At 49.8% G+C, this 15,819-nt stretch overlaps 1 protein-coding gene across 1 annotated transcript in view; it reads left to right on the top strand.

The window, feature by feature from the left end:
• The window catches only part of LOC133341307 (kinesin-like protein KIF26B), a 119,045-nt gene that overhangs the window by 82,753 nt on the left and 20,473 nt on the right, over positions 1-15,819 (top strand). The window contains 8 exon segments of the mRNA XM_061549827.1: positions 407-652; positions 4,227-4,320; positions 5,226-5,371; positions 5,373-5,495; positions 6,627-6,810; positions 7,798-7,954; positions 11,312-11,474; positions 14,668-15,819. Coding sequence (XP_061405811.1) covers positions 407-652; positions 4,227-4,320; positions 5,226-5,371; positions 5,373-5,495; positions 6,627-6,810; positions 7,798-7,954; positions 11,312-11,474; positions 14,668-15,819 — 2,265 coding nt within the window.

Genomic DNA, 15,819 nt, shown 5'->3' with positions numbered 1-15,819 from the left:
CACTTAACGTAACAGGTACGGACAGCGCGCGTAATAAGGTCATTTAAACTTGGGGCGAAAGACAAGTTAATGAAAGTTTTGGGTCAATAAGCTTTTTACCAGCGATGCTGATAGGGCAAAGGGAAATGGAGCTGTTATAAGAAACAAAATGCATGGCATTTGAAACAACAAGGCTTTGGGGTGGTGTTCACGGTTCACTGGATTTATTGTGCTAACGTCTGCTTAATTCTAACTTGTATTCTTCACTCTGCAATTACTCTTCTCCCCTGCACAAAAACCTCCATCAACTCCCATCATTAACATTGCCGCCGCCACCTTCACCGGCACCGTCGCCGCTACCGCCTCTGCACCCATCGCCACCGCCGTCACCGCCGTCACCGCCCTTCGCGACACGAACCACGCGCAGGTGAAGGTGATGCTGCGCATCTGCCCGTCGCACAGCTGGACGGACAGGGATCTCGACGCCTCCTCTTCTACCTCTTCTTCTCCCTCGTCCTCGTCCTTCCTGAGGGTGGATGGGAACAAGGGGCAAATCATCCTCCAGGACCCCAGCCCCCCGAACGGGTTGCTGAGCCCCCTGGCGCGTCGCACCGGGGTGCTGGCACCCAAGATGTTTGCCTTCGACGGCGTCTTCTGCCAAGATGCTTCGCAGGTGCGGTGCCGTGGCTCCCTCTGGGTCTCATCGGTCGTTTTGGCTGGCCATCGAACAAAGACGGTCACTTGCTGTCCTTCCCACTCCACCTCAGATTAGCACGGTTGGCTACGTACGGTGCGAAAGAAGTTCAACGTACCTACATACTGCATCGCGCGCTTTCAGATGTGCTTCTGGTCTGCGGCCGTCTGGAATGCTCTTTCTTCCGATGTTAGGAAGGCACTGGAGCTGTGCACTTTTAAATATAAATCTGAACGCATTTCTTTAGAACTGCTTTTTTGTGTTTAGTTTGTTATCCTTGCCGCACACTTCCGATTAGCAAGGTTGGAGTTCAACATACATCCATACATCTGCGTTAGTGTCGTGAGCACCAGCCGATAATTGCCTGCCGAAGTCAAATTTACTCGGGTAGTGAACAGCTTCTTGGAATTGCATCGAGAGATAGAAACACGTGCAGGTTATTGACGGCATTCAAGTTGGGAAAGAAAGAAAGCAAAGTTGGCTTTGGGCAGGATGGGTCTCTTGGAAGGATGATGATGACGATGATGGTCGAGAATGATCATGGAGTGGTAGCCAAGGAAGGGAACGTATACGGAGAGCACGTCAACCTCTGAGCTGATAAAATCAGCTCGTTTGCAGGTGCAATCTGGGAGATGGCGGCGGATTGGGGAGGCATTCATCCAGCAGTGGAATGATCATGGCTGCCGATGATGATGATGATGATGAAGTGTATGGTTCACTTGAGAAAGTTAAAGTGTCTATCTGCTCAGGGTAAAGATATAATAAGTACCGCCGTCATGCCCCATTCGGATTTGTATTTTAAGGCCACATACGTCGATTGCACAATTATTAAGTATTAATGATTAAGTTGCACCTCTGATTATCACGGTTGGCTGCGTACGATGCAAAATAAGTTCAACATACACACATACAATTCGTGTAACTACTTAATGAACTACATACAGCATTATATTTATATGTATATCATAATTGGATATTTTTTTAATTTATAAATTAGGTTCCCCCTAACATGTGTTTTAAAATGTTCGCATTTCTTTTCATTAATTTGTATTTTTTAAATGTCATAGCCTACGGTTGTGAACGATGACATTCATATATGTGGGTGTGTGTATGTGTGCGGTAGTGTAACGGTTCGCGCGCTGCGCCAGTAACGATTATTTGAACCAGTCCTGGGCCTCCCTTAGGTCGACTCAGCCTCGAATGAGTACCCAGTGCGGTGGATAAATATCGCCGCTCGGGAGACAAAGTCGGTCGGGCGTGGTGCTGGCCACCCACTCCTTCCTGTACCGTTCCGGCCTTCACAGCTGCTCGCTAACAGCACTTGCCCCTACAGTTAGCTACACTACCACTCCCTACAAACCTGGCGGCCTGGGTTCGATTCCTGCTTGCGGCCAACACCAGTGACGATTATCTGAACCAGTCCTGGGCCTCCTCGAGGTCGATTCAACCTTAACATGAGTACCTAGTGCGATGTGTAAACATCGCCACTGGGGAGACAAAGGCGGCCGGGCGTGGTGTTGTGCCACTCACCCCCTCGTGTGCCATGCTGGCCTTCATAGGTGCTACTCGCAAACAGCACTTGCTCCTACAGTCTGCTCAGGCTATACGGGGGATTTTTGTCTTTGTATGCATATAGTACATATACACTTTTTTTATTACTAACAACCAGTCAAGTATATGCCACTATATATGCATAACACAATGTGTGGTGTCCCACCAGGAATGCTAATGCAGTTTTAATCATTTACGTTATTTAATTTTTTCCCCCCTGCTAACGTAAATTTGAATCGAGATTATTTCCATTCTCTGTGGGGAAACCGGCACTGAAATTGGGGAGCCTTGATTCAAAATTGGAAGAAGAAGAATAAGAAAAAAGGCGGTGAAAACTTAACAGGTGTGAATATTTAATTATAATCATTCGATTTTTTTTTTCATTTGAGCGGCCGCACTGTGAGCACAAAACCATTTAAATTCAAAGTATGTTGGCCCTGGACAAGTGTGCATTATGGTTACAGCAATGAGCTCAACTCTTAGAAATCTGCGGAAGCACCTTGCAGAAGTCATCACTTCTTATCGCCGTCAAATGAATGCAAATTTGAACTGCGTGAACGTGTTCCATTGTAAGCCAAACCGATTCGGGCGGTTTCGTGAAAAAAACACGCATACATGATCATGGGACAACGTTTAGAAAGGAAGGCGATAATATTCCAACTATTTGTGTTTAATTACGTTAACGTGGGCTGTCATATTGAATGCAACATTTTCACAAACCCATTCTTCAAATAAATTCATATGCTTGAAATTAATTAAAAAGCAATTTTTTATCACAACAAACTTTTCTGTAATCATAATCACCTTCATAACAGCAATCAAACACATATGCATGTACGGAGTATTTATTTTTTGATTAATTTCATTCCAAAGTGAAAGCTCCCCTTTTTCTCCAGAGACTGGGGAACCAAGAAACATTACCGAAAAAAGTTGACTCAGTTCATGAATAATTTTCACGTTTCGAATCAGTCATTAGCAACACTTTATAGCCGTTTGTTAATCCACTGCAGGATGAAAGAGGCCTCCATCCTGTGCCGTACCGGTCATGCCGATCAATGCTGGTTGGGGAGGGTTCAGCCCAAGCGCAGTTTGGAAGTTGGTGGAGAGTAAATTGTTTGTGCGTTTAACTTCTTTCGCACCATACGTGGAGTGAATCACGCAGCCAGCTATAGCTGCAGGGTTTGGTGGTACATGTTGTTTATGTCGTTTATTGTGAAAATTCGGTCACAGTTCCTATGATCACTGTTACATTGCTTTTATGGCTTTATTTTGGTGATTTCAAAAAGTTTTTTGGTTTGGCTATGGTTGTTTGTTGTAGTACCGAGTTAGACTGATGGCCTTAATCTAAGTTGTCTTGTGGTTGTTGTTTGACTTGCATCCCACTGGGATTTTTGCACACAGCGTTGGTGTACGGTGCTTTTTCTGCAATATTTTGCTGTCTTTTCTTGGATTTTCTGTTTGCACATAGTCACATAGTCACTTTAAGATGTTTTCTTGTTCATGTTTTAGTTTTTTGCTTGTTGCGGTTGCACCCGATTCAAGAGCCGAATGGCTCACAGGGCTATACCTAATAAATTGAAACTGAAACTGAAAGGTGTTGCGGTGGAAGTACAAACAAACTAAAAACAATTTTTCAAGCTAGATTTCCAAATATATAATTCCCCACCGATGTTGGATGTGATTTGTTGTGCAGTGGCCCAACTGCTGACCACTACAAATGATTAGCAAAAACACACTTTAAGTTGGTAAACTAACCGCACCCACTACCGACCATTTATAAACGCAAAACCAACCGTGCCATCAGATACTCCGCATTGTCATCTGCCGCAACGTAGTTTCATGGTCGAGACGTTGTCAGCAGGAAGTCAATGCGCACCGCAGCGAAGTTTTTGAATTTCCAAAAGCAGAGCCGTACGTTCACCCGTTGTTGCGATGGCACCTTCCCGCCGGGGCTGACCTTTGCCCCCTCTGCCTCCTTTCCCCTTCTCTCTGTGCGCCGCAGGCTGAAGTGTGCGCTGGCACGGTGGCCGACGTGGTGCAGTCCGTCGTGAACGGCGCCGACGGATGCGTCTTCTGCTTCGGGCACGCGCAGCTCGGTAATGCGTTCCCACGCGCACCGTCATTAGCCGTGCGCGCACATTGACGCGGGTGCAATTAGGGGTGGGGGGGGGGGGTGCACGGATTAACCCCATTCCCCTCCTGAGACGTCTGCTAGTTGCAGGGTCGGGGTCCCGTTCACCGCTGAATCTCGGAACACGCGAACGGTTCAGCGTTCATTTTATTCAGAAAGGCGAAGTGCCAATGTTTTTAAAGGCGTCGTACTCACCGTAGAGGACTAGCGACACGACCGCACTGTATGATAGCCACACGATATCCAGCCTCGGTATCAAAACAGTAATCTTGTTAGATTTGTTCATGCGATTCCACTCCGATGATGTACGTGTGTAGGCTTTGATGCCCACACACCGTATGCTCACGCAAGGCCGAGGCAATCTAGGCAAAAACAATGACCTCGACAGTCAGATGGTGGTAACCAGCCGAGGTGCAGCAGTCGTGCCTTGCACATGGGCATAGGCTAAGAGACAGGCACACGAATTCATGCACATATATATGCAGATAAATATACATGCACAATACAGACACCGTTGGCCTGGTGCCGACACAATTGGAGCAAACCCTCAAAGTGTTCGGCGTCAAACGCTGCCCAGTGCACAACACTTGCACGATCTGGCAGAAGGAATGGAAGGAGGAAGGGAGGAAGCGATGAGTGAGGTGTGGGGGCACCAGCAGCGTTCCAAAAAGTGACCACTGCCCTCCGCAGTATGAAAAGGGGCGGGGGAATTTCGATTGCCGCGATGGAACAACCTTCGGACATCGTCAAGTTGAGTGACGCCCGCTGCCGAGACAGCCAGACCCCGACCCGGGGCGAACTCTTCCCCTTCCTCGTGCACGAGCGCAGCAATAACCCTCCCTCCCCCCGGGTCTTTGTGCCCGTCGGCAGGCAAGTCCTACACGATGCTGGGCTGGGACGACGGCCCCCAGAGCCTGGGCGTGATGCCCTGCGCCGTCTCCTGGCTCTACCGGCTGATCGAGGAGCGGCGCGAGAGGGCCGGCGCCCGCTTCTCGGTGCGCGTCTCGGCCGTCGAAGCTGTGGGGCAAGGACGAGCAGCTGCAGGACCTCCTCGCCGACGTGGCCACGGGCCGGGGCGCGGACGCCGACAGCCAGTCGCCCGGCATCTACCTGCGCGAGGACCCCATCTTCGGCACGCAGGTGCTGCTCCCCGCTGGGCGTCGTCGTCGTCGTCTTCTTCGGCGCCTCCGCCCTGCGCCGCCGTTGCTTGCCGCGGTCGTTGCCGGCGCTGTTCGGTTGTTGGGGCGCTGTCGGCGTCGGTCTGTGCGGTTTGCAGTTGCATTTCCGGGGTGCGGGGGGGGGGGGGTAGAACGGTCGGTTCGTCAGCGGGGGATTGTCGCCGAGTCAAAGCGCGTCCCGGTCAGGTGTCGAACTGTCACAGGATCTCTGCAGGGATGTAGTCAAATGAACCCAGCTTTAGGGAAAATCACCGGTGGCTTTATGCTATTTGATTGGGAGATTGGCCCTGCTGGGAAAATGTGGAGTTTCCACCACTGGCCTACCCCCGCCCACCTTCCCCCTGCCTCCCCCCCACTCCCTGCCAAGTTATTATTTTTTTACTAATTTTAAACCACTTTTCTTGTACCTCTTATGTTTTATTCCGTCTCATTTGTGCAGCTCCATTGCCTAAAGGTAACATTTGTGTGGAATTTTCATATCATTTGATCCATTACATTATGCACAAATAGATGCGTGCATGTATCTGAAGAGTCTTAAGAATCAATTTTAATCGAATAAACGGATGCATCGTTGCATGAATAAGAAAATAGACTTTACACACAGCTCGTATTGACTCAACATCCTCCCCCTTAGCCTGTAACATGGCGCCGCAGTGGCGAAATGTTAACTCACTCGCCTGGTATGCAGGAGGTCATGGGTACGATCCAGACCGTGACGCTTGCATATTTGGAGTTTGCATGTTGTCTATGCCCATGGTGGTCACGTGGATTTTTCTCCAGGTCCTCCGGCTTTCCCCCCCCCCCCCCCCCCCCCCACATTTAGAATCAACGTCACACTTTCAGAGCATTTGGCTGCTATAAATTAACACGCAACGATAAGCGACTTCGTTGGTGGCATCATTCGTGATATCCAGAGATCGCTAGCTCTACAGCTCAGCAGGGGCCTCAACTGGTAAAACTAAAACAGTTAAATGGCCGTACCACCGACAACTGTGCCTCCTCCCCCCCGCTCCCGGACCCACAACCGCCGCCGATCGCCGATCTTCGCCGTCCGGCCATGCTGACCGCCTTATCGCCCTCCCGCCTGACGCAGCTGCAGAACCAGAACGAGCTGCGGGCCCCCACTCCCGAGATGGCCGCCTATTACCTGGACGCGGCGCTGGCGGCGAGGAGGTCGGGACGGCCCGACTGCGAGGAGGAGGAGCGGCGCAGCGCGCACATGCTCTTCACCCTGCACGTGTACCAGTACCGCATGGACAAGACGGGCAAGGGCGGCAGTGAGTCCGGGAACGTTGGTGACACGGGAGCGAGTTGCGCGTGACGGCGGCGTTCGGGTCGCTCCGTCTCAAGCTGCCCCCCCTGCTTGAGACGCTCGGGCAGCCTGGCGCCCTCGCTTGCTCGAGGCGCCGCAAGCGAAGCGAATTTGTTACTGGAAGGGATCGATTTCACCCGCACACGAGAGGGTGGTGTGTTCAGCACTCTGTCCGGCTACCTTAACAATATATAATAGTAATCAGTATGTAAAGAGCATTCTAGATTTGAAGCTTTCGTGACTGCAAGGATTCATATTCTTAGGTTTTTTTCGGTAAAGTCACGTAGGTAATTTTTTTAAAATAAAATAAAAATCACGACGTTTCGGAGGCAACAAGAAAACGGAAGCTTGTGTTGCCTTCCGAAACGTCGTGATTTTTATTTTATTTTCAGTTTTACTTTTATTAATTACATTTTTTTTTTTACCTGCGTGACTTTACCGAAAAAAGCCTAAGAATATGTATAGAGCACTACAATTCCACAGATTCTAAGGCAATGGTGGTTACTTCGGTTGTTAGAACTCTACCACCTGCTTGGGGTCGAGCCGGATTTAAGATGTCTCTAAGAGGCCGGTAAATATCCAGCGCAAAACCCACCTGCACCCTGACTGCAACCCATGCTGGTGTAAAATAAGGGGGGGATGGGGGGGGGATGGTGGCGGGGCGTGCCGTAAGGGAAAGACGTGCAGCCGATGTGACTAACGTGGGTACACTTTTGGAGACTGGTTGCAGCAACAACAGCGCGATTATAGCGGAAGGGAGGGCATCGATGGCGAGCCGTCGTGCCATCCTCGCGTCGATAATAACCCCCGTAACAAACAAATGTAAATTTCGATTTAAAGCTTTCGTGACTGCAGGGATTCATCGTCTTTGTTCTTTCTACGTGACTTTACCGAAAGAACCAAGAAAAGAAATGTAATTTTAAAATCCCCACGTCCGCGCGCTCGCTCGCAGTGACGGGCGGGCGGAGTCGACTCCACCTCATCGACCTGGGCAGCTGTGAGCGACCGGTGCCGAGCCGGGGCGCATCTCAGAGCCCCGCGCTCTCCCTCTCCTCGCTCGGCAACGTCATCCTGGCGCTCGTCAATGGCGCCAAGCACATCCCGTACAGGTGAGGGCACCGCGGGGTGGGGGGGGGGGGGCGGGCCGGCGGGGGGGTTTGGCGCCCCCGCAGTTGAAGTCTCGCGCCGGCAGTGTTGTTGTTCCAAAGAGCTGACGCCGCGGGCAGTCGCTGTCACTTTGCGCTCCCGTCGTGTGCTCTGTGTACCGCTCGTTGTTGTCACGTTCTGACCCCGTGCCCCCCACCCCCGACTGGACACCTGGAGGAGAGTACGCGATAACAAACGTCCCGCCTTACTGACTGCGGTGGCTTTATTTCTCACCGAATATCTTTCCGCCCCACTGGTCGACTTTAATTCGGAATATGTGACGAGCGGTAAGCCACAGCCGTAGCCAGAGGTGTAATGGATGTCGCATCGCGAGTGTGCTCTGTGCAGAGTGCGGACGCCGCTGCCAGGTGTTGAGGGTCAGCGCCCATTTGACCTTCGTGGGCCACGTGGCAATACGCCAGTTCGCGCATTTTCGAAGGCGATTCCTACGCCTACGATGCGCATGTCCGATTGGCCCCTGAGAATCGGTCACGCGCGCTGCATGCGATTTGAGCGGCATCGCACAGACGCCAAGTTTCTAACATGGGCTATTTTTCTGCCCCCTTCTAATATGTTCACCCAGAGGTATGCATTGGAACACCGGCACGTCACGTTTGGTAAAGTACGGTTACTCCCACCTCTTCCAAGCGTGGAAGAGAAGGCCAAATTCCCTCTCATAGGGACCCTCTAGAGCTCCCCCTGGTGGTGGGAGAGGGAGGGGAGAGGCTCTCACCAGCAGTGTTGTGAGCAAGCAATTTCACGGGTGCACCTTTAGGTTCATATTCTTAGCCTCACCTTACCATATGAATAAAACGTGTGCCGTACTTGGTCCTTCCCCCCTCTCCAACCATTATATAAACGGAGTGGTAGCTCTTGCAATCTCTCATTTACTTGATACAGCTGTCGTGGCTGTGACGGTTCCACCTGAAGACGGAAGCTTGTGTTGCCTCCGAAACGTCGTGATTTTTATTTTATTTTACTTTTATTCATTTTTATGTTTTACCTACGTGACTTTACCGAAAAAACCTAAGAATATGAATCCTTGCAGTCACGAAAGCTTCAAATCTAGAATTAATGCACCTTTAGGTGTTTAACCTTTACTTGATGTGCTCATACCCTGCATTAGCTTGGCAGGAGTAGGGAGTGATGCCTCAACATATATTGAGGAGGGATGGTGGTGAGGGAGGGAGGTGGGGTGGGTGTGGATGCGGAGCAACAAACGATATAACCACGCTAGCGGAACCGATGTGGGTGACGGGCGAGCGGCTTGCGGGGATCTTGGGTCGGGCGGTCGGTGCGAGGGAGGGGACCCACCGATAAAGATTTTATTCAGCAAGGGCGCCGGGCCCCGTCTGCCCCGACCGCTCTGAATCAATAATGAGACATCAGGACTGACAGCTGCTGTATAACAGCCCGCAATCAGGGTACACGAACGTCAATGCGCCAGCAACGCACCCCTATTGAACGCCTCGGCCACAGTCGATCGAGCCGTCGACCGAGCGGCGATGGAATCGGGAGGAGGAATCACTTTGCAAAATTGCGGCAGAGAGCGAGAGGGGGTGAGAGGGGGTGAGTGGGTGGGGTCCAAGCCGGCACAGGGCATATTTCACGGGGCTCTATCACATCAGCCGGAGTGCATTTGCCACCGAGGCGTGTCTCAGCGCGGACGGACTGAGGTGCGGCACTTGCAGCTTGTCCTGAAAGTCCCACTGCCGGTGTGTTTGCACGAGCGAGATAGAGACGCACGCCACGTGCTTGAAGGCCGTTTTCGGCTCGTGGCATTGCTGTGCCCTTCCAGAGACTCAACTCGCAATGGGAAAGGCTCGAAATCAACTCCTGCTTCGGCGGTCGACGTTGATTAGCTCGCAGCTCCGGCGTAGTTGATATGAGGATCGCCTCTGTCGGGGAAACGTGGAATTTCCACCATCGATTACGCTCTGGAATCAGAGTAGTGTGATAGGGTTATGGCTTCCGCCTTTGGTGAATAAGTGTCAGCGACATGTCTTTTGTACGAAAAAAACAGGCATAGGTTTTGCCATTTCTGGCAAATGAAACAGTTGTGTTAAGATGTTCCAACACCATAGAGACGCCTTTCGCAAGGAATCACGTCTGCATTAACCACACGTACTTGTGGTGAACATGCAAACAAATATGATCTGATAATAGATGGCATTGCCTTTGAAACTGATTTGCCTACACCAGAGACAGCAGCCTTCTTCATGGCCTAGTCTCACCACCAGGGTCAGACCAGAGAACGCCAAAAGCGAACAGTACAAGGACAATGCCACTACTCTTTGTTTTTTTCGGTAAAGTCACGTAGGTAAAAAAAAAGAAAAACAACTAAATTAAATCACCACGTTTTTTTGGCTGTAATGATTCCACCTGAAGATGGAAGCTTGTGTTGCCTCCGAAACGTTGTGATTTAATGTAGTTGTTTTTCTTTTTTTTTACCTATGTGACTTTACCGAAAAAACCAAAGAGGTATGAATCCTTGCAATCACGAAAACTTCTAATCTAGACAATGCCCATATATTATCAGAACATGTTTATTTACATCTTCACCACAAATACGTGTGTTCAATGCAGCCATGATTCCTTGCAAAAGGTTTATATTTGGTGTTTAAACATCTTAACACAACTGTTTGATTGCCAGAAAGGGTAAAACCAAATTTTTTTTTTATGTCATACTTTGATACTGGCAAAAAGGTCCCAACGTGTCTTTTGTAAGGCATTGCTCCTGAAACACTGATCTTAAGTAGTTGTGGGCTACATTACCTCCGGTCTACATACAGCAGTGTGGCAATTAATATTTTAAGGGCAATTCTTTGAGCTGTAGTTTAAGGTCAATTCTGTATCGATATACTCTGATCTCGGGCACATTTTTGATTCACAAACTTGGCCGGTATTAAATTTTGATTTAAAGCTTTTGTGACTGCAGGGATTCATATTCTTGGTTCTTTTGGTAAAGTCACGTAGAAGGGAAATAATAAAATAATAAAAATGTGGATTTCACACCTGATGATGATTGCTTGTGTTGCAGTCGAAACGTCGGGAGAATTGTATTGTTTTATATTTTTATTATTTTATTATTGGTCGGTCTTGCTTAGAGTGTGTACATTGACTCATATTGGCATCACCAACCACTGCCATCCATTACCATCCGCAATTTTAACTCTCGGTCTCCTTAATCGTAATTACGGCTGCGACAACCCACGTGTTCACTTAAAGGGACCGCGACTTCATAACGATTTTCTTTGGCTGCGTAACGTTAACGTCCTCCTACCCCCCCGCACGCTCACACGTGGTCCCTGTGTGTTTAGGGACAGCAAGCTGACGATGCTGCTCCGAGAGTCACTCGGGAACATCAACTGCCGCACCACAATGATCATCCACGTGTCCCCGCTGGCCGCACACTACCCCGAGACGCTGTCGACCGTGCAACTGGCCGCCCGCATTCACCGCATGAGAAAGAAGAAACCAAAGGTGGAGAGAGATTTTAAAAAATCTTATTTTTTTGGAACTGCATTTTTTGTGTTTACTTACTTTTTTTCCTTCTCCCGCACCTCCGATTATCACTTTTGTCTACGTACGGTGCGAAAGAAGTTCAACATTTTTATTTTGCTATTTTTATTTTACCAGGTAAGGCCCACTGAGCTAAATACAGTAGCTCTTTTTCAGAAGCGACCACAAATGATAGCTTGATGAAGTGGCTTATCACGTATAAACTTATATCAGCCAAATACGAATGTTGATTCGAAATGTGGAGGGAAAAACCGAAAGACCCAGTGAAAGATCCACTCAACCATGGGGAAAGCATACAAACTCCAAATATACAGCAGCAGGCATCAGTGTCGGGATTGAACCCGCCAACCTCCTGCATACCAGGCGAGGTAGTCAACATCTCGCCAACCGCGGCGAGATGTTACGACCACTCCTCGGATCCACCGTCACCGTCATCATCAACGTCGTCACCACCGATAAACTGCCGCGTGAAAGCCTCCGCCAAGTTGTTCACCGTCTCTCACGGTTCTGCGATGGAGGTGACCGTTCACCTGGCGCCCTGTGGACGATGAGCTACGGCCATCGCTGCGTCCTCTCCAATGCGTTCCATTCCTTGGCCGCCACTACGCCATTCTTCATCAACATTTCATTTTGCAGATTTAAGTACGAGTTGTCCGAACATTCCACAGCTCTCTCGCAACAGGCCGCGGGTACACAGTGAGGCTTTCTTGAATATATGTAGAGCTGTAATAATGCTATTAATTATATCTATATGCAGTAGACTCTCGATTATCCGTGCTAATGACGGGGAGGACGGCCGCGGATAATTCACAATTGCGGACTATTCAACAAGTAAACGCGTAAAAACAAAGTTTTTCACTATAAATCCTTTATATGCGTGGCGGCTAGAGTCTTCTCGTCCTCTGGCTTGAGGTGGCTGCCACCTATGGGTCAGATGATTGTCTGCCAGTATTAAGCAATTGGTAATTAAATATTTAATTTGTTTTCCCTAAACAGTGTAAAATTTTGGGAATTTTTTTTCACGAACATTAATTGTCTCGCACAACGAGTCTGTGTGGAAAATGTCAGCTCGATTGGATCACGGGAAGTGGGTTAAAAAACGACCGAAAGATTTGCACGGTCGTAAGCAAGCAAGCAAGCATGCAAGCAAGCAAGCAAGCAAACTTAATATAAAGGATTTAAAAATAGAACCATTCTCTATGCCCAAAACCACTAATACAGCCGTAAACTAAAATCACGAAATAACTGATCGGATAAATTACTCTTTCGATTTAGAACGAATACCAATAATCAACCAATCGATGCCCATGCTCAGTGATGACGCTCCCACGCAGAAGAGCCCGCCCACTAAGTGAATAGCAGAGCCACGCCAATCAACATCAACCAAACTCCGCTATCTGTCGTAAAGATATGCAACTACTGTATTGTAGAGGAGATCACGTGGATTTTAGATAAACCGGCGCACATATTTGCTTGCTTTAAGAATGTGACTTGTAATGAAACATTTCAAAGAATAACAACGTGTAACAGTGTTTAGATCATTAATTTGGACTTAAGAGAAAATCACTGAATTATTAATTGATGTAAAAAAAATCTCGGTCAATCCGCAAATCGGATAAATCGCACGTGGATAATCGAGAGTCGATGGATGACAATTTGGTCAGATTGCTTGACTCGTAATCAAAAGATCGCGAGTTCATATCATGCTCAGAAGTTGACTCAGCCCATCATCCCTCGGGTATCATGGATAATTTTTGTTGTTGTTGTTGATAATTTCTTGTTACGGTTCTGTGATTAAACAGATGACATGTAAGTGTAGGTGCATCGTCATTAGCTGTGAACGAGGCTCGTTCATTGGAATTAAGATGATGGATGGGTTATTTGAAATAATTTCCCACTGATTTAATTTGAAAAGAGGAAGAAACATCTTATTTTGAACGTAATGGATGTTTTTGTTTGCATGTGAGAATGCGCTCATCTGATGATGTGGTTCATTTGGACACGTTGCACATTGCATTGCCTCCTTGCACACACATGTGACATTTATTTTTAAACGTGAAAACCTCTTGCACTATGACATTGAAACGAAAAAAAACCTACACATTTTTTAAGCCAATTAGTTCGTAATTAATTATCCACGGAACGATAGTTTTACTTGGGATAAAAAAAAACACTAGTTTGAATCGACTACGAATTATTTTTGTGAAAATAAGTTGCTGTTTGCTCTCTCCTGAAAATAACGAACGTTATTAAATGAAAAAATTACCATTTCCATTAAGTAGTTTTTTTATTTGATATGCAATAAAAGTAAATTATAATAACGCAATTAAAGTTCCCGATGGATTTGATTAAATTTATTTCAAAACAGATTTAATACGAATGAGACCGAACGTGAGATATGGGTTACCGTTCGCGTCGTTAAAATTACGTAACCTGAGATGTAGGTGATGCACCTTAAGTGTTTATTGAAATTATGAAGTCGAGCATGCAAAGCGTTAAATACATTGGACATTAAATGACTGAGCAGACGATCCAGGTTATTGATGAGACTGAACACACCGGTCAGCCAATGACAGGCGTTGGTCAACAGAGTCCCTTGAAAACATTGGTCAGTGAATGAACAAATGAAGTAATGGCAAACGAGAGAATGAATAATGGGCAATCAGGTACGAAATAAAAAAAACACTGCCTGGCAAATGCACGTATCAGCGACCACGTCGGCCAATTCAAAATGAATGAAGCAATGCCAAAGAATTACCGTAGATCATTCTTCACCTTAAAAACATTTGGAAATTAATTAAGAGTCCGCCTATTTAATGAAACTCAAAGTTTGAGGATGAATCAAACTCAAACTTTTATGAATTAATTGCTAACAAATATACAAATATATGTATAATCATTATAACTTATTTGCCGAAAACAAAACGGACGCCGCTTCAACATTAACGATTAAACGTGCAGCCCTTTGTCAATCCGCTGCCGGACGGAGACCACGCCACTCCATGTCGGTTACGGGGGGGGGCGGTTAAACCGGGGGGGGTTAACCGGGGTGGGTTTAACCAAGCCTCGTTGTGGCAGTGACTAGCGAGTGAGCGGGTTGAGTCACGCCGACCGGTGAACTGAAACTTGCCCCGCTATGCGATCGCCCCACCAGTACGCGTCGAGCTCCTCGGGCGGGGATAGCTCGTGCGAGGAGGGCCGCGCCCGCCGCTCGCCCCTCGCCCGCCCGCTCCACCCTCGCCTCGTGGCTCTCGACCCGGACATCCCCTGCGGCGGCGGCGGCTCGTCCCCGCGCTCGTGCCGCCGTGAGCAGCGCTCCTCCGAGCCCGACTACTCGAGCAGCAGCGAGCAGTCGTGCGACACCGTCATCTACGTGGGGCCCGACGGTGGCGTGCTCTCCGACCGCGAGCTCACCGACAACGAGGGCCCGCCCGACTTCGTGCCCATCATCCCGTCGCTGGGCCGCGAGCCGGCGCGCCGCGAGCCACGCTCGCCCGCCGTCGGGGGGCCCCGTTACCCCGACCGCGACCGCCTCAAGTGCAGCACGTTCGCCGAGCTGCAGGAGCGGCTCGAGTGCATCGACGGCAGCGAGGAGCCCGACGAGTTCTTCGCGGAGACGGCGCGACGGGAGGACGATGACGACGAGGAGGACGACGAGGAGGAGGAGGAGGCGACGGCTCCGGCGGCGGCCCGAGTGGCGACGACGGAGGAAATCGTCGCGTCCTCGCCGCGGCAAGGGCCCGAGAGTCGGAGGGTTCCGGGAAAGTCAGCCCTGCCCAAAGCGCGGGGCACCTCCTCCTCCCTCGTCACCGCTACCGTCGCCGCCATCTCACCGCGCGGCGCCGCTCTCGGCTGCACCGCGGCCAACATCATCGCGCAGTCAAGCCGGGCCGCCATGCTCAGGGACGCGTGCAAGCAGCAGTGCCAGGCAGTCATCGCCAGCGGGGAGCGAGCTCCGAGGAAGCCGCAGGTCGGCTCGCCGCAGCCGCGCAGGGCGAAGCCTTCCGCCAACGGCAAGGGGCCTCTGCCCAGCCCCGCGCCCCCACCCCCTTGCTGCAGCGACATCGTTGCTACCGGCAGGGCGGCGCAGGAAGGGCCGGCGGTCGAGCTCCGTGCCCAGGGGACCCGGACGCCCCCGGTGGGCATGAGCCTCCCCACGAAAGCGGGCGGCGAGGCGGCGGGCGCCGGCGTGCGCGCCAGGACGGTGACCGTGCAGCAGCCGCTGGAGCTGAGTGACGAGGATGTGCTGGTGTTCGCGCTGGTCGAGGAGCTCACCTTTGGCGGGGTCCTGGGACTGCAGGACTGC

Source organism: Lethenteron reissneri, chromosome 11 (genome assembly GCF_015708825.2).
Source record: "Lethenteron reissneri isolate LAM-NWPU_2019-01 chromosome 11, ASM1570882v1, whole genome shotgun sequence".
Taxonomy (NCBI): Eukaryota; Metazoa; Chordata; class Hyperoartia; order Petromyzontiformes; family Petromyzontidae; genus Lethenteron; species Lethenteron reissneri.
Note: the sequence above shows the minus strand (reverse complement) of the source record. Positions and strands in the feature narration are given on the sequence as shown.